The sequence below is a fragment of the Orbicella faveolata genome, unplaced genomic scaffold (assembly GCF_042242905.1).
Source record: "Orbicella faveolata isolate gen_17 unplaced genomic scaffold, um_ofav_v1 contig_47, whole genome shotgun sequence".
NCBI classification, from domain to species: Eukaryota; Metazoa; Cnidaria; class Anthozoa; order Scleractinia; family Merulinidae; genus Orbicella; species Orbicella faveolata.
In genome coordinates this window covers 18,521,923-18,548,596 of record NW_028301577.1, presented here as the reverse complement: position 1 = coordinate 18,548,596, position 26,674 = coordinate 18,521,923, and the positions used below count along the sequence as shown (strand labels likewise).

The following is a 26,674-nucleotide window of genomic DNA, read 5'->3' as shown; positions in this document are numbered from 1 at the left end:
CAGGAAGTGAACTGTTCATTTGACTCGACGCAGGCTGTCGAGCGATGAAGACGACGCAAGATTTTCCCGCCGCTCCAACTTAATGTTAGCTTTGCTGATTTTCCTCGAGAAAAGAATCAGACATGGGAGAATTAGCCAGTGAAGAAGAACAACGATGGGTTTGCCCGAACGATCGGCAATTGAACTTAAGAGCGAAGTGAGTTAACTTTAGCTAGTACGTACCGTGACAGAATTATTTACCATATCTATAGAGGGAAATCTGGTTGTTTTGTTATCTTACGCACAGCGAACAGAACAGAACAGAACAGAACAGAACAGAACAGCGAATGAATGTTCTGTTTCCGGTTCCTAAATAATTCAAAATTGTTTTAGCCGCAAACACCTGGTTTTTACAACCATTCTTATCATCTCTTTCTGCTTTTTCTGTGCGTGTTGTCAGTTTGGTTTTGAGATACCTGCGAGTGGTCGCTTGTACACAACGCTTTGTTTGGCCATGAAAACACGATGTGTTTCCGTCCCAAGAAAGTCTTGAAAAGATTTTTTAAGAAAACTCGTACGAGATGGCCCAAGTCTTTGGAGAATTTGCTGTTAGTACATTGCTTTTTTCTCTCTGGTTGATCGTTCTATTTTCAATCAGGCTTGATTCTTTATCCTCTTTCAGTTTGCAAGATTAAATAAGCTTACGTTGTAATTTTGTGAACTTTTGGATGCTAATTAAGAGTAAGCTGATAGATAAATGCACTAGCTTGAAGTACATCGTTAGTGAGGGTTATTTTTCACCTCATTTTAGGCTAAATTCGGGATGGTCTTTTCATTCAAGTGGGCCCGCAAGGAAGACTGGCAGAAAGACAGATATCACTGACAACGAACAAGAGATCATCAGAAATGTTTTGGAGCGCGCTGATAGAATTCGTCAAGTCGAAGAAGAGAGGATCGGGTAAGAAATATTAAGCCGAACTAAAACATCATTAGAGATCCCTGAGGTTGAGTTTTTTTTGTGTGCGGAATGAAAGAAAATGTAAATGTAATATATATTCTACATTAAAATTTAACACTTTGGCTGCCGTGATTTGCATTCAATTGATGTTTACATTGAGTATAATTTGTTTTCTTTTGGTCAAAAAGCGTTTCAGTGCATTGCGGTCAATAATGATAATCGCAGTACATAATGAACGTTTCTGGTAGTTATATTTTTTGAGAACTGCCTCCCCATAAGCACTTGAAATAAAGATGCTTGTTGGAGTATTAGTGAATTGATATATTTTTCTAATGATCAATACCTGCTAGCTAATGTTTGATTGGTTGGTTCTGACCATTTTGATCTGTTAGGCTAATTAGAAGACAATTGATTGTATCCAGACATCTAATAGACTTACCTCAGTTATTCGTAACAAAAAAACTTTTATATAGGACTGGACTTAATGATCTCTGTAAATTAAATGCAGTGCTTTATTTCGATAAAACAGCCTTGACTTTTCCCGGTGAGCTTGTGTTTTTCATTTCTAAGCTTGAACTGGCCTTTAACCCTTACTAACTGAATTGAAAGGTCACTGAATCCTTCCCGCCCAAGGACAACCAGTCTTCATGTATAATTAAATTTTGTCATTTTCATGATTATCAAGGCTCTCATAAGTTTGAATTACCATATTACCTCTTTTTTGTGATATTTATTTATTCCAACAAAAGAAAGAAAAATACTTATAACATGATTTGCTAAGTACAAGTGCTATTATTTACATATCAATACTGGGTACTCTCACTACTTAAGATACTGTGCTCTGTTCTTACATGACCTTTAAGCCAGACTAAAATTCTTAAAAAAGAAACTGTTTCTTGTATATAATTCAATTATTTCTTTTATTGCATTAAGCCTATTATGGAAACTTGAAAAAATAAAAAAAAATTCCAAATTTTTGCTGAGGCAAGTGCCTCGGTTGGCGTGTTACTAGATACAACCCTGTCGTACAATACTTAGACTGCTTATAATGAGATACTTTCACATGAAACGTACAATTAAAAACATTACTTACAATACAATGGTGTTCTCCCAAAATGCTACCCAATACTTAACTCTAAGTACATTTATTTACTTATTGATTTGGATAATCTACAACAACATTGATCAGCAATGCTACAGCAATTACTTAAAAAAAGACTGAACGTCAAAATCAATCATTGAAAGAGAGACAAAGAGTAGAGGTATTTGCATGGCTAATTGCTAAATGTGATGTAAATTAAAAAATGAATTGCTAGTGTAATGTGAGAAAAAAAGAGAAGTTTTCTTTTCTGGGGGAAATATTACACACTTTACATATATACTCAGATGTTGTGTTTATGGACTGAGTTGGAGGCAAGGTCCATAAACTCGCAAAAAAAAAGAACAAGGCCAATATCCAGCCATCTTGACCTCGTGGCTTTTAGGAGATTTTTTTTCTTGTGGGACACAGGAGGTAGTCCTGAGCAACAAGATAGCTCTATCTTGCCTGCTCGAGTAGCCAATCACAGTGCAGGACTTGGTTCATCTTGCCCACTCATGGAGCTAGCCATAAAATAAATTTGCATATGTATGGTATTGGTGAAGCCTCTTTTTGGAAGATATTGAGAGCACAATTGAAATTTGTTTTGGTGGAATAGGTCAAATGGTCTGTCAGGCCGGAACTTATCCTGGTTTCTATAGCATAAAGCAACTAGGTGTATTTCTTCTCCACTTGATGGGATGCTAGTCCATCGCAAGGTTACCCCCAGCATTAAATTTACCGGTACCCATTTATACACCTGGGTGGAGAGAGGCACTGTGACAGTAAAACATCTTGCCCTGCCAAGAGTTGACACAACACAATGTCCCAGGCCAGGGCTCGAACCCGGACTGCTTGTTCCAGAGTCCAGTGCACTAACCATGAGGCCACCACACCTTCCACCTCTATCATTAACCGGTTTTGAATATATATTCGCCCTTTGATGCAAATAATTCTGATTTACAAACTTTTGGTTAATCTGTACTTAATAAAATGTAAATGTTCCTGAAATGGAAGACATCAGGAATTCCAAAAATTCTCTGTGACAATCTGTTTTTATGAGGAAACCCTTTTGATAAAGGGTTGTAAATAGTGTCCCAAAAAGCTAAATGCAACCATAACATTAGTAAAATCTAGGGATCACAATGAGATGGTTAAAAAACACTGTAATCATATAATGCCCACTTTCTGAGAGTAAGCAAACAGGTCTAAATTACAAATTAAAATTAATAATTATTGTCAATAAGGGTCGAATCTGGCCAGATCAAATTTTATTCGTAAAATTAACAGAAGTAAAAATGTATCCTGTGTACTTGATCTAGCGTTACGCTTGCATTACATTTGTTTGGTTTAGCAGTGGATTTCTTCGCACTAGAAAGGTGACATGAGGCAGCTCAGGCAAGGGGTCTTTGATTAAGTTATAAGGTCATTTTAAGAATTTTCTTTTGGTTCAAACTATTTTATTTCTTTTTACATCTCTATAAATATTGTAGATTCATTCCATGTTTTAATCTAGTATTTGGTACTGCTGGATATTTCTGTCTAGGCGACTGGTAGAGAAGTTGGATAACATGCGCAATAATGCCATTGGAGATGGAAGAGATACATGCCTTTTATGCAGTTCCAAGTTCGGAACCTTGAAAGTTGTTGCAAAGAGATGTGATATTTGTGAGAAGGTACACCTTGACTAACAGTATACATCAGACACTAGACAATGTCTAAACGTTATGTCGCATTAGACCAGGGCTTAGAAGAAACTTGAATTATATTCCAGCTTTCCCTTTGGAAAAGCAGCTCTAAAGTTTTCCTTACCCTGGGCAAGTCTTACTTTTTGTTTCAAATATTTAGTAAGCAGATGACTTACCTGGGCCCTTGCCCATTGGGTGAGTGAGAATGAAAAGCTACTTGCCCAGCGGTAAAATCTACTTGTCCCCGCTGACCGAACAGCCCTTTTTGTGCGCCTTGTTTCAATGGATTGAAGGGTTTGCCAATTTGCTTTTAGTACATGCGGCTTGCGGCTTGCGGTGGCGGGGGGGGGGGGGGGGGGGGGGCAGAGGCACTTATCAGATATGGGTGCAATGGGGCACTTGTTTCATTTTGAATGTACGTAATTCATCTGAATGAGGTACAACAATAATTATTTAATATAAAACAACAGACTTTTAATTAACTCTAGAACTGTAATGAGAGCCCTTATATTCAAACATTTTTATACCAAATCAATGTGATCAACATTACATTCAGATGAGAAATCAATGCCGACTACATTGACTGGATAATTCATTTGTCTAATAAATTCTATGTTGATGGCTTGATTGCTATGTCAATTTGCTATGAGGGCACTTATTGGAAGGGGACGCTTATTTAAAACAGCAGGAGTGGTTATTGAAAAGGGGGGCACTCACTAGAGTCCCATTTCATTTATTGCAAGTCCCATTCCATAAGATTATCCTGCTCCATAATCGTTTCTGATACTAACATCATCGTTCCCTGTAAGGTTACTTCTGAGTGGCTCTATGTGCTTGCTGAGCAGGGAATGGATAGTAGACAGAGATTGTTAGTTCACTCAGTATAGTGATCTGGATGGGAAGTGTCCAAGTTCTTATGTTAATCACTTCTTCAAAAGATTATTTTACAAATTGTTTTGAAATCTCTGTTCCTTGTTAGACTAAGTGTTTGACTCCTGACCAACTCTTTTATGCTTTAGTGGAGGCGGCATGGCCTAATGGTTAGCGGGCTGGATTTGTAATCCAGAGGTTCCAAGTTCAAATGCTCCTCCCTGCCACTAGATGGATTTGTGTTTGGTGGTCTCAAATTCAACTCCTCCAGGCTTTGTAAATAGCCAAGTGGTCAACCTCCCACCAGTTGGGATTTTTAACAAGTTGCTGTTTAATTCCCAATATTTGTTTGCTTGTACAGCTATAGTGCTTAACACTTTGACATTTCAATAATAAATAAAGTGATTTATTTATTTATTTATTAAATCCATTTTGAAATCACTGGCTATCCTTGCAATCTGATTGGCTCTCAATGGTGCAATTTATTCACGAATCGCACTATTTTTTGCTCTAAATTGCATCTTTTTCTCAGCCATTGAGAATGGGACAGTAAAACAAAACAACAAATCAGATTTCAATATTAGTTTAAAGTAAACAGTAAAATTTCAGGAAAATGAAAGGCAAAAAGCCATTGTGTGGAGAATTTAGCAACTAGTATTGCCAAAACTCTGTTGTTATTGTGTTTTTTTTTCCAAAAAACTTGACGAATGTAATTAATTACAGTTTCTAAATGATGATTATTAGCTCCTTCAGGCTGAACACCAACTTTAATGGAAGTTTCCAACTTTCAGTGTCCATTTTGACGAATATTTTGGCGATTTTTCTTCAACATCTGCTCAAAATCCGTATCATACCGAGTCCAGTAAAACATAAACAAACGAAAACCACACAACAAATTCAGGGCCATCTCAACAAGGTAGATGTTTCCAGGTTTCTGGTAGTTTCAAATGAAGCAACAAAAGAGCTCAACTCTGTCGCTGTGAATAAACATAGTCAAAATACGCCCCGCTCCACAAAACAGTGAATGAATGAACATCTTACGAAGCTGGTGTTAGTCCCGCCATCTTGGAGATATCTTGAAACAAATGGCGCCGCAAGAACTTGACAAGGTCCTGAGTATTGAGTCCTTCGCCGAGGTCACAAAAAGAAACGGAGATGATAACGAGCTGGACTCCCTTAAAATCATGCCATTGAATGGTACGAAAGAAAAAAAACGTACCATCCACTGGGCATCGTGCACTCGAGGGAGTTTCACAACTCAAAAGAAATCCATCGCAGAATTACGCAGGATGCACCTTCAAATTCCTTCTCCAAAGACAATGAAAAGTCTCAGCCTCAACCACAGAAGAAAGAAAGACCTTCCATCATTGATTCAACCGACGAGAATTGAACTTTTATACCTGAAGCAGACTATTTTCGTTCTGACTTCAAAACCGCTTGTTTCTTTGTCATGCTCGGATGAGTTTTCGTCACATGACATCGTTTTGCATGAGACGTAAAGGCGTTTCCGGTTCCGCTTTTTTTTTTAACAAACTGGCTACTGGAACAATACACCAAAAGTCTAAAAATTAAGGCGATAAAATTGTGCAATTTCAAAATGGATCTAATAAAGTGGCAATTGAACTTCATGTCGTGCAATTTTGATCTGAAATCATACTTGTGATTTCAAATCGAACTCGCGCTGCGCACTCATTCGATTTTGAAATCACGCGTATGATTTCAGACCAAATTGCACTCCACTCAGTTCAATTACCATTATTTATATTTATTTCAGTACGTTTGTCAGAAGTGTGGCCTGGATACTCTTGATAGCGATGGTGATGTTATATGGCTGTGTATGTTGTGCAGTGAACACAGAGAGGTAAATCCCAACACCACTGTAACATTTCCATTACCGCAGAGGCTGTATATTCACAACCCTGTTTTCAATTGTCAGTCTTTCCAAGATCTTTTCAGGAGAGAGGAGTTAATAGAGATGTAGCCTGTGAATAGGTTCTCTAGTCAAGGATGGGTGAAGAGAAAAGATGGGAAGAAGGAGCTAGGAGGGGGATTAGAGGGAAGGGAGAGAAAACCTTTGTCTATAGGCCCTGACACCCCAACCCCCACCCCAAGCCCCCTCAGCCACTTTAGTCTCAACCAGCTCCTTCTCAGTCCTTCCCACAGCAATCAGACTCTTCCAGCCAGAACCTACTCACAGGCTATTTATAGAGACGAGGAAGGGTCTTATTAGAGAAATGTGGTACTAATCACTAATTTAGATAAACTTGTTGTAATAGACTGTTGGAAGTGTTCTTTAGTTATTAGTTTGGTATGCATGGGAGGGGTTATTATAAATTTCTGGTAATAAGTCTGGGTCAATTTCAAATCTTGTTATTTTGTTTTACTGTAGCTATGGAAAAGAACTGGTGCTTGGTTTTTTAAAGCTATACCCAAATACACATACCCTGAAGCAAGAAGCCGAGTATCCAGCAACAGAAAAGTGAGTTTGCAGAGTTCTCATTACTAGAAATTATGAATCATAGATTGAAACAAATAAGTTAAAGAAAAATTTTGCTCAGACATGTTTCCATGATAATTATTTTACTGTTAGTATCTTAAAAGTTATGGATTTAAAGACAGTAAAAAAAATTAACACAAGACTCATGGTTGATTTGCAGGACACAACTGCTTCAAATAGCTCTGACATATCAAATTATAAGTACAACAGCACATGGACAAGTTACTCTAAATCAAAAGGTGATCGATGGTTAATGTTAAGATAATACTCCAAACCTTTGCAGGTGTCTCCCAGAATAAAACTGTACACATGCTGTTTCAAGGGAAATCCCCGCAAACTATTTATCAGTTAGATAATATCAGCTGGAGATTTTTCTCGCGTGATAACTGACAAGAGCATGCACAGCCTAAGTCTATAATCACAAATAGAGTGAATAATTATTGTTTTTAATTAGTATAAATCTACTTGTCGTTCAAAACTTTAATCTATATTCTCTTCACAGACAGTTCAAAAACATTAATAAGTGGCTGAGAGTTGTTAGCAAGTGCATTCTGCTAGGCTTCTCACTATCTACAACAGAATCGATAGTGAGTAGTGTAGCCAATCAGGGAACAGCATTCACGATAGAATGTTTGTAGATTTCTACTAAATACGAAACGTAAATTTGGTAAAATTATATCCTGTTTTGCTTTAATCGGTCCTTTCCTAAGGCACAGAAGTTGGTGAATGCCGAAATGGCCCCCTGACATTCCATTGAATTGATTGGGCTACAAATGCGAGTGTTGATGCAAAATAAGTGTGCAGTGTTAATCGCAATGCATCAATCTGTCCAATTGTGTCAGCATTTTTCTGTGATTCTCTTGATTTTCTTGTTATAGATCTGTTGAGTTCCCATATGAAACAATTCGCAAAACGTGTGGCATTAGATGCTGCTGTAAAGAACTTTAATTAATAAGAATTTTATTGTAAAAATAAATAAAAGAATTATAAGCAGAAAAAATTATGATAGATGTATTTTGAGGAAAAATTATATGCTGGTACCTCTAAGACTCAATAACAAATAGCAAGAGGTCTTAACAATATTATTTGCAATTGACTGTTAAAATATTAATGTACAGATAATTTGGATGATGATATCAGAGAAGAAAGCTACTCAGAGGAGGAAGAGTCTAGCAGCTCCTCAGATGAAATGTTGTTTGAACATTCTAAAGAGTACACACATTCAAACAGAGGTAGATCTTCCCAGGACCCAGTATCCTTCACAAATCGGAGATCAGCGGAAATGTCAATGCCTGGAAGCAGCATATTAGAAAGCATAGACACTCCTCCTCCATTCCGCAAGAGAACTCTTGCGATGACACAAGATGAAAAGCAGCGTCGGCCATCTGAAATCAGCCAAAATTCAAGTTCACTTCAAACCACGAATGGCCAGCTCTGTAAGTGCTTAAAATTGTTGAAAGTTAATTATCAGTTTAGATGAAATTTCCTTCAGTTCATTCATGGTAGATTCTTCCAGTAGCTGACTATATAGAGGTTTACTTGGCTTCTAAGATTTTACTCTTTTTCCCTTCTGATTTTTAGCACCAGATAGCAGTCATACAAGGGCAGAGTCACCCAAAAGGGAAAAAAGTGGTAGTTTTACAGGAAGTGTCAATTCTACGGTACCAGACAGGAGAGACGAAGTTGATGGTAGAGCTAAGCCACTGGTTAAAACGCAAGACACAGAAGAAGAAGACATTGATGAACTGGTGAGGACATTTAAAGAGTCTGAGGCTGCTGTGCCTAAGGATACTGGGGATGCTGGTAAGCCACACAGTAGGTTTATTTTTGCACTTAAACGCTATATGTATAGTATCACCTTGCATTGGACATAAATGTAAACAGTACCACTTGAAAATACTGCTCAATTATATCTTTCATTTGGCCAATGTTGTCCCCAAAGGCCACTTTTCTTTTGGTCAGCACCAAAAACACAGACTTTGGCCAGTTCCGAGTTTTTGAGCATGCCTTAAAGTGCTCATTTTGGATTTTCAGCTAATCAGCATTAAGCTAAAGCTTATTTAAGTCCATGCATCATTACTGGTCAGAGTCCACATTCCATTTGGTGCTGACTAAAAGAATAGCGAATTCTAGGGACAAGATTGTCATTTGCATGGTCACCTCCCGGAGTTTCATTTGCAGAAAGTTAGGACCACCTTGTATGCGTAATAAACGTTGTAAAGACATGAATGATCATCACAGTTACATACACAACTTATTAAGTTTGAAAAAATTCAGTCTTGAACAGGATTTGAACCCTGCACGTTTGTCAAGGCTATGAATCCTGTTAATTGTTCAATCCTGATTTTTTTTTCAGGTTTCATTACGTTATGTACACAACTGTTATCAATAATAAAGTGTATTATCGTTTGTCTCGCGATGTAGTCACTTGAGATGTAGATTGCGACGTTTTGACTGCTTACTGCTAGTCTTCCTCAGGCGATAAGGTCGACTGATTGCACAGTATCATTTATATCACAAAGGTCGGCTGTGATTAGCGCATTTCGATCCTCCTATTGTTCCATTGTTCCGGCTATCCCAGGGATAGTGGAATTGAAATTCCTGAAGCATGGATACCCACGATCAAGAAACACAACAACAGGACAATGGTACAACAGCGGACCACTGAGGGAACAGCTACTCGCCGGAACAATGGAACAATAGGAGGATCAAAATGCACCAATCACAGCCAACCTTTGTGATATAAATGATACTGTGCAATCAGTCGACCTTATCACCTGAAGAAGACTAGCAGTAAGCAGGCGAAACGTCGCGATCTACATCTCAAGTGACTACATCTTGAGACAAACAATAATACACTTTATTATTGCATCTACCACAATGAATAACAACAACCTTTTCCTCGACAACTGTTATCGTGATCACTCATGTCTTTACATCTCTCGCCATGGTTCATATCATTAATTTAGTATATGATCTGTCATTTACTTGCATTCATTTGTATTCTTCACCATCTAGAGGTATATTAGGAACTCACAACCTTAACAGCCCCTTAAGAGGGGGGTGGGAAACTCCCATATGAAAGGATGGAGGAGCTTGGTGTGCCTTCAAGGGTTAAAAAAAGCAGTTTTGATACCTCTTAATCCTCTTAGGGTGTTTAGCCTCAAAGGGTCCACAGCAGAAGCTTTCAGAGTACTGAGCTGAAAAAAATATAACTACAGGACTTAATGTGTCGGTTTAGAACTGGAACCTCTTAGGGGTGAAAAAAATTTCAAGCCACACCCACAAAACAGAATCTTGGTACTTCTTAGGGGTTTGTTTCAAAATTTTTGACCAGCACCTGTGTTTTTTTATAGGGGAACCCCCACCCCCCTGCAGGGGTCAACAGCTCCCAGGTGGCCTGATAGCTCACCGTTATTTTATTAGTGCTGCACTAGTCATTCAAGAGTTCGAATACTATTTAAACCTCATTTTTTAAACGCTTTATTTTCACAACTGCATAAGTTGAGCACATAACTTTACATCTTTCTCCATAGTTCAAATAAATCTCAATATATGATCTTTTCATACATTCACTTGCATAATTAACATGTACCACACTGCTCAATACCTGTCATTCAAATGTAAAATTGATTTTACCTGAGGTCTTCATCCATATGCCTTTAAGTTAGAACAAGGGTAGAGTTCTAGTTTGAAGTTTGATCCATTTTGAATCAGACCAGACTTTCAAATTGCAATGTTTATTTGATTATATTAAGAATAAAAATCAGCGATAATAATTTCAAATGACATTTCAATGACTCATTCTGTCATCATTTTCAAATTCCAAAAGTGGGATTCTTAGGAGTTTTTTATATACTAAGAATGTGTGTGAAAGTCTCATTGCAAGTGATTACAAACTCTACGATGTGGAATGTAGAGAGTGTTAATTAAGTACCAGTTAAATAGTTTTACTTTAACTGAGTCAGACTGAGTGTTCAGTTTGGTCAGTGTTCATCTCTGTCAGTACAATTTGACACAGTGTGATCAAGTGAGTGAATAAGCTTAAATATATAATCTTGTTTCTTGTTCCTATTTTGGCAGGTTTGGGAACAATAGAGTTTGATGTTCATTATGATAAACAACACAGTCAGCTTCAGGTGACAGTCATTTGTGCAAATGTAAGTTTCTTATTACAGCCTGGAAGGAAATAAATTTTGAAATCCAGTTGCCCAGTGAGCCAGTGCATTTCACTTTTCAGTTGCCCACACTAATTGAATTACTATTGCCCAATAGGTGCGCAATGTTCATGCTTATCAGCTACATCATTTACTCTAGGTACTGTCTATAATCAAGTATGCTTGGATATTTTTGATTAATCCAGCTTTCAACTCTTTGTTTTGCCAATCTTGCAGTCTTAAGTTTTGAAATTGGTTTTGATTGGAAATTATCACTAATAAGACTACTGAGGCTAATTTCACTTGCCCACCAGACTTCCATTTTCACTTGCCCAAAAGCAAAAGATACCTGCCGCAGGCAATCAGATCTGAAATTTTTCCTGCCCTGTATAAGAGTGACAATTGGGTACTGTCCATGGTCCTGTGCACACCTGGGGGGGTACACACGGAAAAATTGGGCGGCGGTGTGTAGCCCGCTTCCCAAAACCCTTAACCTATTTATGACCAAAATCTGCCATATTCCCTACCCTATTTATGACCTGACCCTTAAATCAAAACCCTGTTTCAGACCTGCATTACAATTAGTTCCCTAGTTCAGACCAATGTTAAATAACCGTTAACATAATTTGTGAAGGGCTTTTGTTGATCTTCTTTTCAATAATGATGAAAAAGTGGCTTCTTCTTAAAAACATACCCATTTCAAGGCTAGAGTGCAAAATCCATACCCTATTTATGACCAAAATGGCTAAAATCAGCTAAAATCAATACCCTATTTACGATCAAAACAGCTGAAAAACCATACCCTTTGCCAGGCTCGAAATTAACTTTTTCGTTCGGGAGCCAGCTGACGACTAATGGAAAAATTTTGGTCGCAAGATCATAAATTTTGGTCACCAACTTATTTTATATATAACTTACACAGGAACAAGATTTTATACGTTAATTCGCATGCAAGAAAGGTCACAATTGAAGAGCGAAAACAATTAAAAACAACACGAGTAACACTTAGTTACAGAAAGCTACTGTTGTTCTCAGGTGATATGTCTCTGGTCCGAAGGTGATGGTTGTCTCCATAGTCATTTTAAATGAAGCAAAGCATAAAACGTTTCTAGTCCATGGTTTTCATTGTGAGACAAACACGGTCCTTGCGTATTTTCCCTTTCTACTTCTTCGAAATACTGTTCTTTATTTTCGATTTGCTTTCCTCAACGCTTTTCGCTGCCGACAAACAACACCATGCTTGAATCTTCATTCCCCGCACGCAAAGATTCACGTAATTCCTTCAACTGATTGGTATCTGCCGCCATTTTCGCGGCAAATGAAAAGCACATGGTGTTGAAGTGCACCTGCGATCCCAGTTTCGGAAGAAGCCGCTGAAACAATATGGTGCGCCGTGAACGCAGTATCGACGTGTTGAAATACACTCAATTTTTTCGATTATCTTGTAATATTCAGACATTATTTTACTGGGGACGGAAAGGTGAGTTGTATACTAGCTACCATATCTGATTGATTTCCTAAAATGAAGATTTAAAAACAAAAGTTGTGTCATGGTTTTATTTAGTTATCGGACAAAACACGAGTCACCAACTGGCGACCAGTTCTGAAAATTTAGTCGCCAGTGCTCAATTTTTGGTCGCATTGGCGACCAGTGAGTCACAATTTTGAGCCCTGCTTTGGGGCCGCACATACCTATATAGCCCATATAAGGGAGTAATCCCCAGGGTGTGCACAGTACATTTATTTTCATAAGTAACATACGTGTAATTAATCAGGCCGACTCCCTGACTCCTTAGAATCTACAAATTTTGAAATTCAAGACAATTCTAAGTTATTAGATCTAGAAAGAATGTTATATATCATTAAGAGAACGCTATTTCTCCCACACGTTTATATTGCCTGGCAAAAACACGGCAATAAACTAGATTTTAAAGCATGGAGGTTGAAAAGGCCAAATATGTAGAGCATCACTGCCACAGATCGTGGATCACTCTCAAGACAGTATCATCATCAATTCTTGCCATGTGCATCTGCACATAAGACAAGCCGGGGGGGGGGGGGGGGGGAGACTCCCACATAAATAGGTAAAGTAATTCCCATTTATAAAACAGAGGATCCGAGTCTTTTTGTTAATTATAGACCAATTTGCTGCCAAATTTCTCAAAATTCTTTGAAAAGGTCATGTATAATTGTTTAGTTGAATTTGCCGAAACAAACCAAATATTCCATCTTCGTCAGTTTGGTTTTGGTAAAAATCACTCGATATCACACACATTAATTCATCTGCTTAATAAAATCTCGTCTGCAATTGACTGGTAAATGTTAAGAAAATGTCTTACCTCATTTTCAATTAAACCTTGGCAGAAAAAATGTTACCACAACTTTTCTATCTCCCTTGGTGGCCAACTTTTAACGCAAACCAACGCTACTAAATTTCTTGGGGTATATATTGAGGAGCACCTTACTTGTAAATATCATATCATTCAGCTATTTATGTAAACAAATCTCCAAATCAATTGGAATGTTACTCAGGTCCCGCTTCTATCTATCCTCAAAAACTAAACTCACCTTGTACTACTCGCTAATTTATCCTTAAATCACCTATTGTAACTCTACATGGTCGTCTACATACATAACTAAGGTAACAGTAAAGTCTGCACGTGAGCCAAGTGGTCCATCAGGCTGGAGCTTATCCCGGTTTCTGTAGCATGAAGCGACTAGGAGTATTTCTACCCCCCCCCCCCCTGGATGGGATGTTAGTCCATCGCAACGTTACCCCCAGCATTAAGTTCGCCAGTACCCATTTATACACCTGGGTGGAGAGAGGCACTGTGAGAGTAAAGTGTCTTGCCCAGTAACACAACACAATGTCCCCGGCCAGGGCTTGAACCCGGACCGCTCGATCCGGAGACGAGCGCACTAACCATGAGGCCACCGTCCCTCCACATACATAACTAACTTAAATAGAATTTATTGTTTGCAAAAACGGGCTGTGCGAGCTATTACCAATTCAGATTGTAGAGTACATTCTGCTCCTTTATTCTCCAAATTAGGAATTTTAGACATTTATCAAATCAACACGTTTCAAATAGCTAAATTTATGTACTATTGTCATAACAACCTGTTGCCTCCATTGTTTTTCAACTTGTTTTTTACAAACAGTCAAATTCATGGCTATAGCACCAGAACAGCCAATAATTAGCACGTGCATCATTGCCGGACAAATCTAAAACAAAATTCACAATTCGTTACCAAGGTCCAAAGATCTGGAATTCCCTTCCTGTTACAAGCACTTCATTGTCAAGTTTTCCCACTTTTAAGAAAAAACTGCAAGAGTTTTTAGTAAAATAATAACTGAACTTGCAAAGCCCACACTGTTGCACTATTTATGTAACCGTATTGTTATGTACGAGGTGGCCTCAACTAAAAGCCTGATGGTTTCTAGAGGTCACCTCGCCTCACATTAAAATATTTATAAATACTGTACATTAAGTAAAGAGGCAAAATAAACAGAATGAATGAATGAATAAAGAGGAGGGGGTACTTGTCTGAAATTTGGCAAAGAACCCCTGCAAGGTACCAAGATCCTATTTTGTGAGCATGGCTTCAAGAATTTTTTCACCTTGAAGAGGTATCAAGTCTAAAACAACACATTATCTCCTGTCATTTTCTTTTAACCCCTAAAAGGTTCAACAAGCATTCCTGTCCTTTTTATATGGGAGTCCTCCACGATGACAAGTTCCTCTTGAAAAACTCTTTAATTTGAAAATATGACTCTCATTAATCTTGTTTGTGGTGTGTTATCTGGGTTATCATTCATAATTTGTAAATTTTATTTAACTTACAGTACTTATCTTTTTTGTTCTGATTCATTTTTTGCAGGGCCTGAAAGCTATGGATTCTGGTGGTACATCTGATCCTTATGTTAAGCTTCACCTTCTCCCTGGTGCTAGTAAGGTACAGTCTGTATACATGCGCCTACTAGAAATTGAGTTGAACCTTTGTGAAGGGACACCTCCGGTAGACAGATACCTTTCATGGCACACATTTAATCATGGTCCCATCCACGTAGAGACACTAGATTTCTAACCTTCCATCCTCTCATAAGTGGACATTTTTCTTGGTGAAAAAGTGGTGTGCCTTTGGCTAATTCGACTGTACTGTATATTAAGTACAAATTCATTATCATCTCATAATGGGGATTAGAAATGTGAATCGTCTCAAGATTGTAACAGATATACTCACCCCACCCCATGTCTCGGTGTCTTGCTTTGTGTGGTGTCTGATTTGTTTGAATGCTGTATAAGAAGTTTTCTAATACATGACATTTCCTTTCAGGGAGCAATGCTTATACTGTAAGTGGTATCACTGAGGGATTTCATTAAGGGCTGGGCATTGGGCAAATAGACCGGCGGTGAGGATGATTTTGCCCACCTGGTTTGATCATCTAGAGGATAGTTTTTCTTGTAAAGAAGTTCAGTTCAAAAAATTTTGCCCACCTCCAAAAACCAGATGCCAGTCCTGCTGTAGACATTAATGATTGAAACCCCTGGGTTATTTAGTGTCCAGTCTAGCAAGGCTGTGGGTGGCATACCATTTTCTTACTTTTAACATCATCTTTAATTGCCTCTACCTTACTTGATATGCCACCTTAAACTGCATTCCTAGAGTAACAAGTTAAGGACTCATACAAAGTACAAGACTCTTAACCCACAATTTGATGAAACGCTGGTATACCATGGCATCACAGATGACGACATATCAAAGAAATCACTCAGGTAGATAATTAGTTTATAATACCCGCTTTGATCCTCAAGTTAGTTGATAACTTATTATGTACTACACATGTACCATCCACAGAAACAGTGCACATAAATCAGACTTATTGCTTTTGCTTTCTCTTCCAACAGACTTCAGATTTTTGATGAAGATAAACTTGGTCGCAACAGCTTTATTGGGGAGACTTGTGTGACTCTTAAAATTTTCCACAGTAAGCCTTTGCAGTCACTGAAAAGGTCACTTGTCTCTAGAGCTTCTGTGAGTATGAAATTTAATATTATAAGTGTGCACTTTTCCGTCAGTGTTTTGTTTCTTTTTCCCCCAGCCATTATGTTAACATGTGTTGCTTTTTTCCTTGTATATCTGTACCTTTCTGTCATTGGTGGAAATCTTATTGTGGATCATGAAAAAGTTTGATGATGGACGGGTATGTTACCTTACTTTGCTTTTTAGAATATTAAACCATTATCAACTGCAATAAAAATTGTAATTGTTTTCACAATCCTAACAACTTGTGTTTAGAACTGAAATAAAACTCTGTGAATGTCATGTAACAGATGAGTTGGGCATTTTCTATAGACGTGTACCATAAATGTTTATAATATTTCCCTTCACCAACGAGCAAAACATTGAAGTTCTGCCTAAACCAATCAACTTTAAAAACTAAACAGACTTCTAATTCTCTACTTGCACAAATCCCATAATACACCTCTTTTACCCCCAAAAAATTTGCATAGGCATTGTTTTAGATTTCTCTTGGGACATCTTTATGTTCCAGGAGAAATTGCAAACAATGATTACGCGAAATATTGGGGGGGGGGGGGGGGGGAGGGGGTAAAAGAGGTGTATTATGGGATTTGTGCAAGTAGAGAATGCCAAAATTTTGTTCCATGGATCAAATCTTGTGTCAAGTGATCATGTAGTGGTTCTACTCTGTGGATGAAACCCTAGTGTGCAACCAATGAAATTTATAAATAAGCTGCAGATCACTTAAATAAGTACATGGGATGATGTTCACTTTTCACTTTTCAAAGTTAAACTTGTTTTTAAAAGTCTATCATCTTACTAAAAAGGTGAGGATTTATAAGCCTTAAATTTGCTTTGACTTAAGCAAGAAGGTCACCGAGGGAAAGCAAATTTAAAAGCACGGACTGTCAAAACTACAATTTATTGCAGGAATCTCCGGAGCCTGATCTTGGCCGCATTCAGCTCTCCCTTAACTACAAGTCACAGAAAAATCAACTTGTTGTTGGTGTGATTCGCTGTGCCGGACTAGCAGCCATGGACGCTAACGGCTATTCAGATCCTTATGTCAAGTGGTGAGTCTTCAATATCTGATTTCTCCTTTAAGTGACATTAGATCATCAAGCAGACAGGTGGTGAGAATAAGCAAATTGATCAGCATTGTTCAATTTTTACCACCGAAAAGGAATGCTTTCAAAATACAGAACAATGTTGGAAGGTGTTTGAATGAAGCTGTGATTTACTACACCCTAGCCCTCCCCCCGCCCCCCCCCCCCAAAAAAAAAGGAAAAGTGAAATAGATGTAAAGCACCAAAGTACCTAACCCTAACCTCTCTTTTCTTCATAAAGGGCTGGTTACTGGAGGTAATTAAGTTTGAACCCCAAAACACAAAACATCAAAATACCTTACCCATGGAAAGGGTATTCTTTAATTACTGTAAATAAATTATGTGTTATAGTTGTACTCTTGGGTTTTTTTGTTTTTGTTTTTAATTTTTTTATTAACCGCGCGGCCATGGGCCGAGCGCGGTTCATGGTTTACCCGTGGTTTTTTTTTCGTCTTGTATGCGACCAGAGCCAAGCTTTCACTCGGCCAAATTTTGAGTCACGCAACCTGTGATGTTTACTCGCCAAAAGCTGTTGAAACATTAATAAATCTCATCTCCGATACTGACTTTCGCGGGAAAAAAATTAAAAACCCAGCGTTCGTCAAAAATTATATTTTTTCAGCAGAAATTTCGCTCGGAACATATACATATTTATATTCGTTTGAATCATCGATGAAATGACCTTTTTCGGATATTTTTGAGTTATTTTTTTGTAAAAAAAAATACCTCTTAGTCGGCGCGTCGAGTATGTTATGGACGGGTCAATGGGTGAGTGAGTGAGTGAGTGAGTGAGTGAGTGAGAGATGTATGTATGTCACACCAATCAGATTGGATCTACTATGAACAGCCAATCAAATTTCTTGTTGTAAAGGTAAATGGTATGTGAGAAACACAAGGTATCTGTAAACACAAGGACTTTGGTGGTTGAAAAATAAAGAGTGACGTGTATGTTGCCGGTTTGTGATTTTTAGTCCGGTTTGGAGGAGAGTGTGACAGTTACATACTTACATTGGGTTGTTTTAGAGTGCATAATTTTCAGTGCAATGGTGGCTAGTTATGAACGAGATGAGTCTTGAGTTTTGAAACAGTTCATGAGTTAGAAGTAGGCAAATGGCACCAGATATTTTTATTTTTAATTACAAAGGGTAACTTGATATTTTTGTTTTTCACAAGGAGTTAATTCAATTAGAGGTCACGAATCGTCGGTTCTAGTTCTTAGGACATGTTTTAGAGGAGACGAGACTATTTAGATTTGAAGCATTTCTAACGTTTACAATAATAAGTGCAGGTAACGATTGTTTTGTTCTTATTGCACGCAAATATAACGAGACATTTTTATTTGTTAGTTACAATGGGTAATTTGACACTCTTGTTTTTCACAAGGTAGTAAATTCAATTAGAGCTGGCGAATCGTCACCACTTGTTCCCACGAGATGTTTGCTATTTTTAGTTACAAATGGTAACTCGACACTTTTGTTTTTCATATGGGAGTAAATTCAATTAGAGCTTACAAGTTATCGGCTATTGTTCCCAGGATATTAAACAAAAAAGAAGCTTTCATTTCTAGAGTGTTTTTACGTCTCTGCAGTAGTAGTTTAATAGTTTTATTTGATGACATTCATTTTAGTCCGATATTTTAAAGGTAAAAAGTATGAAAACTGTTCAAATGTTCTTTGAAGACTGCGTGGCGTCAAGTTAAAGTGCATTTAATTAAATCAGACTTTCAACGTGTCAGAGAGGTTTTTTTCTTCCTTTCTATTTTTGAGTTTTTTTTTTTCCAAAAAATACCTCTTAGTCGGCGCGTCGAGTATGTTACGGGTCAATGGGTGAGTGAGTGAGTGAGCGGGTGAGAGATGTATGTATGTCACACCAATCAGATTGGATCTACTATAAACAGCCAATCAAATTTCTTGTTGTAAAGGTAAATGGTATATGAGAAGATCTGATCCCGATAAAGTTCAGAACGGCCGTATTCATTCTTCTATAAAAGAGGAGGAAGTATTCATATATTGGGTTTACTCCGACATTTTCTGTGGGTTAGGCTGAGGATTTTAGTTAAATGAACGAGATGAACCTTGAGGTTTGAAACAGTTCGTGAGTTCGTAGTATGCAAATGCAGCGAGATATTTTTATTTTTAGTTAAAGGTAACTTGATACTTTTGTTTTTCACAAGGAGTAAATTCAATTAGAGGTCACGAATCGTCGCTTCTAGTTCTTAGCACATGTTTTAGAGGGGACGATACTTTAGATTTGAAACAGTCCTAACGTTTACATTAGTAAGTGTGGGTAACGATTGTTTTGTTCTTGTTGCATGTAAATATAACAAGATATTTTTGTTTTTTAGTTACTAAGTGTAATGTGACACTCTTGTTTTTCACAAGGGAGTAAATTCAATTAGAGCGGACGAATCGTCACCACTCTTTCCAACGAGAGGTTTGCTATCTTTAGTAACAAATGGTAACTTAACACTTTTGTTTTTTATATGGGAGTAAATTCAATAAGAGCTGACAAGTTATGGGCTATTGTTTCCAGGATATTAAACAAAAAAGCTTTCATTTCTGGACGGTTTTTACGTCTCTGCAGTAGCAGTTTAAAAGTTTTATTTGGTGACATTCATTTCAGTCCGATATTTTTTAAGGTAAAAAGTATGAAAACTGTTCAAATGTTCTTTGAAGACTGCGCGGCACCAAGTTAAAGTGCAATTTAATTAAATCAGACTTTCAACGTGTCAGAGGTTTTTTTCTCTTTCTTTCTATTTTCGGTGAAGTTGTGTTGTGTTGTGTTGTGTTGTGTGAAAAGGTAAACTTACGTCTCGTATAAAATGCGAAAAAGTCCCTAAATTAACTTGAGTATTTTTGAGCAAAAATTCCTCTTGGGGGCTGGAAGGGTTATGTGATCGGTGAGTGAGGGAGTTATGCATGTGCGCGTGTCACACCGGATTGTATCAAAGAACGAATCAAATTGCCTGTTAGAAAATAAGATGGTATCTACATTAATCTGGAGACATGTCAGATTACTGTAGTTTGTTCAGTCAAACATTTTATGGCTTACTATTTAGCTATCTTACCATGACCGATGTAACATCGCAACCAAAGAAAAAATGTCAAATTAACCAAATCATTACTGTACCATGAATGCTCCTATCTCCGACACTTCACACAAAAAAATAACTCTTGCACGCCTTGCGTGCCTATGTTTTCCTTCGGGGTCAACAAAAACCTCCGATTACAAAATCACGCCGAACCCACACGTTGCAAAAAAATCTCTTCGAAACCCTGATTTCGAAGCGATATATCACTTAAGCGTTAATAGCTGCCACACATTGGCAGGCGGTAAATCTATTCCTTAACAATCCAGCTTTATCGTGTTAAAATTTCATAGAAATCGAACAAAACCAGAATTAATTAGAATTTTTTGTGACCTCACTCCCTAGACTTGACCTTACAAAGAAAGCCATGGTCGCCCATAGCAACCGAAAAACACGAACATAACAAAGCTGACGTTTCGGCCAAAAAACTCCAGAATTATCGGCTGAGAGCTTAAACTTGAATGGGAACATCTTTTTCGAACTTTTTTCAACTGATTTAGACGAAAGACTGGCCTCGGCGGACTACAAAAAAGACCAAGAGAAAAAACAGAACAAGACAGCAGAAAAAGCCGATAATATTAATTTATCGCGTGGCTTTCGGCACGAAAACGAAAATACAGCTAACTTCTGGATAAATTCAGTCTTAGAAGCCAGCAACTGGTCCAAAATTACTTTCCGTATCCTTACAAATGTCTTGACTTCTATCTCCGAAAGATTTGGCCGCAATTTTTGAGCAAATAAACATTTTGTCGACGGTGACCGCCATTACGTTGACTTGCATACTAAATTAGCTAACTTGACAAAATTCTCCCGTGGGGGGGATATGACGAAAAGAGCTGAAAGATGGCCTATAATTGGCTAATGATGAGATCATCCCACTGTCCAAAGTTGGTGAGAATCGAAAGTAACGCCAATTTTCTGTCACGTTTTCAATCGGTGGTCACTGGAGTGACCAAAATCGATACATCGGTCGGGATAGAGTTTTATTATTAAATTATATGACTTGTGTGACTACTTTACTAGCCATTTACTCGTGGAAAACACCAATTAAATTTAATCATGACTTTTAAGAAAGAAAGCTGTTATTAATAGTGTTATTATCGTGTCATTTATATCGTTCATGCCCATACATATCCCGAAGAAAGTTCTACAAAGATTAAGACCATTAGGTCATCGGAGATTTGTCAATGGCTACCACTGATGGTGCAATAATACAGTTTGTGTTGATCAAGTGATGTGATGTCTACAGTAAGAAAAGAATCATCAATGACTACTTTGGAATGTGCACTCCGTTCCGACGGTAGTGCTAAGCAAACAGTTAAATTTTAAAAGCGCGGTTATAAGATCTAACAGATCTTCTTGTTTTTTTTTGGTTTTCTCTCTGTCTCTCTTCAGTTACCTTAAACCAGATGTACACAAAAAATCCAAGAGAAGAACCAGCGTAAAGAAAAAGACGCTTAATCCTGAATATAATGAAGTAAGACTAACTAGCTGGATCACTGATCCCATTTAATACATGTAATTATTGTAATAAATTGTCACTTTACCAGTAGCTGGCAAGAGTGAAGGAAGGAATCAGTGTGTTATTCCAGAAAATAGCAATACTCCCACAGAGGGTTTTTTGTTGAACCCTCCCCCTTCCCTAAATTCCTCTGGAAATTCCAGTTTTGATTTATACTTTCCTTTAAAGGTGTTGGCTTTTGAGACCCCCCTCCCCCTTGGGAGGATTTATTATAGGGGGTCGTACACTGTACATTCTGTAAACCGCCATATTATGTTCCTTCGAAACTGCCAACCACTTTTCGTTTTCTCCTAAAAACCAAAACCGCCCTACTAGTAGGACGATTATCATCATAACCTATCTTTCAACGGTAAGCAACAAATTCTTCTCAATAAATAATCGTGTTTCTCCTCACAAAGATCTTAAGAACTGAACAAATCAATTGTCTTAAGCCCTAAAAGGTAATCTTTTGCTGAGGGAGAAGCTTGAAAGCAAGATAAAGCCAACACTCAGTCATCTCAGTCATCTGAGCCTCCTACTGTTTGAATGACCGCTACAGAAACACGCAGAAACTGAAAACCGCAAGCTACATGTAAATTTATGATTTCCCGCAACTGTGCGATGATTTCTTAACCGTAAACCGCCAGTGAACTGTAAATGTACCCGCGAATCAGCACTCAAAACTGGCTTAAACTGCCAAACCGCATAAGTGTAACAGACCCTCTCTTGGAGTTTGGTGTAGTATTGGTTAATCAATATTTTTTGGCACCTCACAATACTAATCATGAACCTACTCTGTGAAATTGGCAAGTGCTCACAAGGTTTTGTTCCATCAACACAGGAGTTTGTCTATGAAATTGCTCACCATGATCTCGCAAAAAAATGCTTAGAGTTAACAGTATGGGACTATGATGTAGGAAAAAGCAACGACTTTATAGGTGAGAAACTCCAGCTTATGCTTACCGTAAATAGGGTGACTTTGACTTAAAGTGGAAAAGTTGTGGGCCCCTCTTTTTCTTACTGTAAACTGCCGCTTATAAGCCCCCCCCCCCCCCACGCCGCACCCCCTCCGCTTATAGGCCCCCCTGGTTACAGGCTCATCTACCTGGAAACAGGCTCATCTACCTGGAAACCCCAAAATACATCCGCTTATATGCCCCTCCCCCCGATATAAGTCCCCTCAAGCTTGCCTTGTTTTGAATTCAATTTATTATCATGATGTTTTAAAGCTCTATTACAAGTAAATGAAAAACGTATTTTTACGACAACTGCAGAAATTCTCGCGTGCTCATTGGCTAATTTTCACTGTCAATAAGCGGACAGACACATGAATTTATAATATGTTTATGCAATGCGTTAACGAACGAGAGTGGACAAGTTGGCAATTTGTTATCGTAAAAAACAAATTGACGTCACTTTTTCATGCGTCTGTCCTGTTATTGACAATGAATTTCGTCATAACATTGTCAAAGTAGTCTGCGGATCCACTCGGCTATCGCCTCGTGGATCCACAGCTACTTTGACAATGTTATGACGACATCCATGATCAATAACAGGACAGACGCATGAAAAGCTGACGTCAATTTTTTAATTCGATCAAGATAAGATAAGATAACTTTATTTATACACGGTTTTTCCATCAGTCAACAAAGTTACTGGACTATCTACCTATCTGCCTACGTACAATAAAAATTTAAAAAAGAAAAAAAACTGCTTTTCATGGAGGCCGTGTCTAAAAATGTACTTAAAATTAAGATAGTACTTTAACTGTGGCGACTTAATTTAGATTTGAAATCGCATACATATAAAGTTGTACAGTTTATGGTTTATAGCTCGTTTCAAAACGGTTTTTTTTTTATTCCGGTTATAAGCCCCTCCCCCCCGGATATAAGCCCCTCCGTTTATAAGCCCATTTAAAAACCCCTTACAAAGTTGTATAAGCCCAGGGCTTATAAGCGGCAGTTTACGTTACCTGATTGTCAACACCACTTCTGTAGCAAGAAATTCCAAGTTAGAAGGCACTTCCAGTTTGCCATTTTGGATTTTGTATATAGAATTGAAAGTCTCCAAAAAAGATTTATAATAAAAAATAAGTAGTAACAATTTGTTAATGACAACCTTTTTCTCTTAGGTGGAGTTGTAATGGATATTAATTCAAGCGGCAGTTCATTGATGCATTGGTACGACATGCTTAAGACGCCAAACCAGGTTCATACACACTGGCACACACTGGAAAAACTAACCAATCACGAACAGGAGTAAGAAGTCACCTGGCTGATGATGAAAATCAACCAATCAAAAGGTGGCTCGAGTCAAGTTACGCAACGAGTCGTTAACATGGATCATCGCACAACAAGGCAACAATGGAGACTAAAAAGTATAAAGGGGGATGTTCCAAATTATGTTATTTTTCAAGTGAAATGAACACGTAATAAAAACGAAAGGGATTTTAAATTATATTATTTATTTTTAGCAGCCATTTAACCATGATATTTTGCAAAGTTAAGAGCATGGCTACAAATGTAGGTACGGTTCAATCCCAATGTAGCAAGCAGTTCTGTGTGGTATTACTGTACTTAGATGTAACAAATAACAACAAAAACAACAGTTTATTCGTACCATGCAATAATGACTATTTCCCTTTTCGACCTAAAAACAAAAAGAAATGGTAGTGTAGCAATAATTATTTTCTCATCACGTGTGCAAGGGTAAATTTTCTCTTGATAGCTCATTCTTCGTTAAATTCAAGTACATAGTATGGTGCTGTTTCATTATTATAATGATGTCCTGTACATTTGAACCAAGGATTGTTACATTACTTGGTTCGTTTTTCCAACATTTCATTATATACTTGGGTTGTTCATTTAACTTTGTTGTTCTGAGTTCATTTTATTCAGTGATTCTTTATGCCAAAGGGAATATGGTGGAGGGGGACAGGGGGGCGGGGAGCCCGGGAGAATAGGGGGGGAGGCGGGAGAGGAAAGGGAGGGAAGTGGGAGTTCTAAGAAATGGGGAATCATTTATTAAGCGTTAAACTACTCTAAAAAACAACAACGCAAAATGTTATTTGACTTGCATTGAGCTTATTTTGAGGCTTCTGAACCAACGGAAAAACGAAATTTCGTTCTTGGGCTAAACAACTGAGGTTTACTTCCGGTAAAATTGGAAACCCTTTTACGGTGGTTACGTCATTGTCGTTTAAGCTTTTAAAAGACGTGAGTAACAGGAGCAAGGCTGAAAACAAAGGAAAAAAGGAAAAGGGAACGCCCAAGGATTGCCAGATAAATGACTAAGATGTGTTTTGAGTCTCCTTATTTACAGGGGACGGGAGCAAGACGGACAAGCGCGGGAGTCGGGAGATGCAGGTACAGAAAGCGGGAGAGCAGGGTACGGGAAGCGAAGGTTCTGACCCCCTTACCCCCCCCCCCCCCCCCACAATATGGAGTTTGTTGAGGTGTAATTGCACTATTGTGGTTGCAAGAAAAGTCAGGTAGAAGCTGTCAATTCAGCAATACAGTTGTAAACGGTATTAATATGCAGCGTACAGGACAGTGTTCATTTATACCTATGAATTTATTGGATTAATGACATAAGAAGCGTCTGTCTTCAATGTGGTAAAGATTTAATATGGTAAAGTCAATATAGCATTGTTGAATTCATGGCACAAGTGCAAAGTGGACGGGTGCCAAAAAAACGTAGGGTGATTTGTTAATCTTTTATCACATAAACCAATTGCAAACGACTGGTTGTACAACAAGAAATACAGTAAAGTAGAGTGAATTCACTCAGTTGCGCTGTGAATATAGGGAGCATTGGTAGTTGCTAACTTACGTACACTCTATGTAAATTCACTAGCTATCCAATAGTCAATAAATTATTATAAATAAACAACACTCTAGAAAGCTGGTTGCGGAACTTCTTCTGAGATCATTTTAGAGACATAGAAAAGTTCAAGATGGCAGCAGCCACTGACAACCAGAAAACCCTCTAAAAAGGTTTAAAGTGCCACTGAAACGGAATTTTCGTATGTGAGATTTTTGCTTAGTAATAAAGTTTCAACCTTACTTGGAAACACTGCGGACTTTTTTTTTGCATACGGTAAGCGAAAACTGCTTTTTCAGCCGTTCGAAGTTGGCTGGTTAAGCCCAAAATTGGCGGCCATCTTGGCGCGGCCAAAACAGCCTAGTGACGTCACTGGTTGTATTACTCTCATGCTGCGCTGAAAATTTAGAGTGATTATGGGAGAAGAGAATACTGTTCGAAGCCCCCCAAAAAACATCTTAAGGACATCTCAGAGCTGTAAAGCAGATAATCACAGTAGCCTTAGACAAGAAGAGGTGGAGAGTCGATCCTGGGGCTTTTCAGTCTATTTAATTGGATATTTGCAGGATATTTGCAGGATATTTTATGTAAGCAAGCAAACGAGTGGGAGTTCTTAGATCGCAAAATGATCGGGACTCTTGGTGAAATGGCCACCACTCAATTAAACAATACCTACACTCATAAAGTAAAAAACACATGAAAACAAGAGAAAGCGGCTTTTGAAATTATTATCCGGACTGCTGCTGCACGAATCGCAGCAACAACGCTTCGAGTTTCGAGTCGCTTCGCTTCGAGGAAACCGGACGCTTTGTGAGTTTCACCGCGGACGAGATTGTGCTACAGTGACCTTTAGTCCAGTTGCATCTGTTACATCCTACAAGTTATCAAATCAGCAACAATTTAAG

General features: G+C 38.0%; 1 protein-coding gene across 1 annotated transcript; it reads left to right on the top strand.

Moving 5' to 3' along the window:
* The first annotated feature begins 46 nt into the window (after positions 1-46).
* On the top strand, positions 47-26,462 carry LOC110040757 (rabphilin-3A-like). The gene is made up of 17 exons (XM_020746023.2): positions 47-196; positions 791-937; positions 3,562-3,691; positions 6,348-6,434; positions 6,963-7,052; positions 7,231-7,309; positions 8,189-8,506; positions 8,652-8,873; positions 11,154-11,230; positions 15,110-15,184; positions 15,896-16,005; positions 16,138-16,264; positions 16,419-16,433; positions 17,183-17,325; positions 21,842-21,923; positions 22,789-22,885; positions 24,079-26,462. The coding sequence occupies exons 1-17, from the start codon at positions 123-125 to the stop codon at positions 24,207-24,209; spliced, it is 2,004 nt and encodes a 667-aa protein (XP_020601682.1). The 5' UTR covers positions 47-122; the 3' UTR covers positions 24,210-26,462.
* Positions 26,463-26,674: the final 212 nt, after the last annotated feature.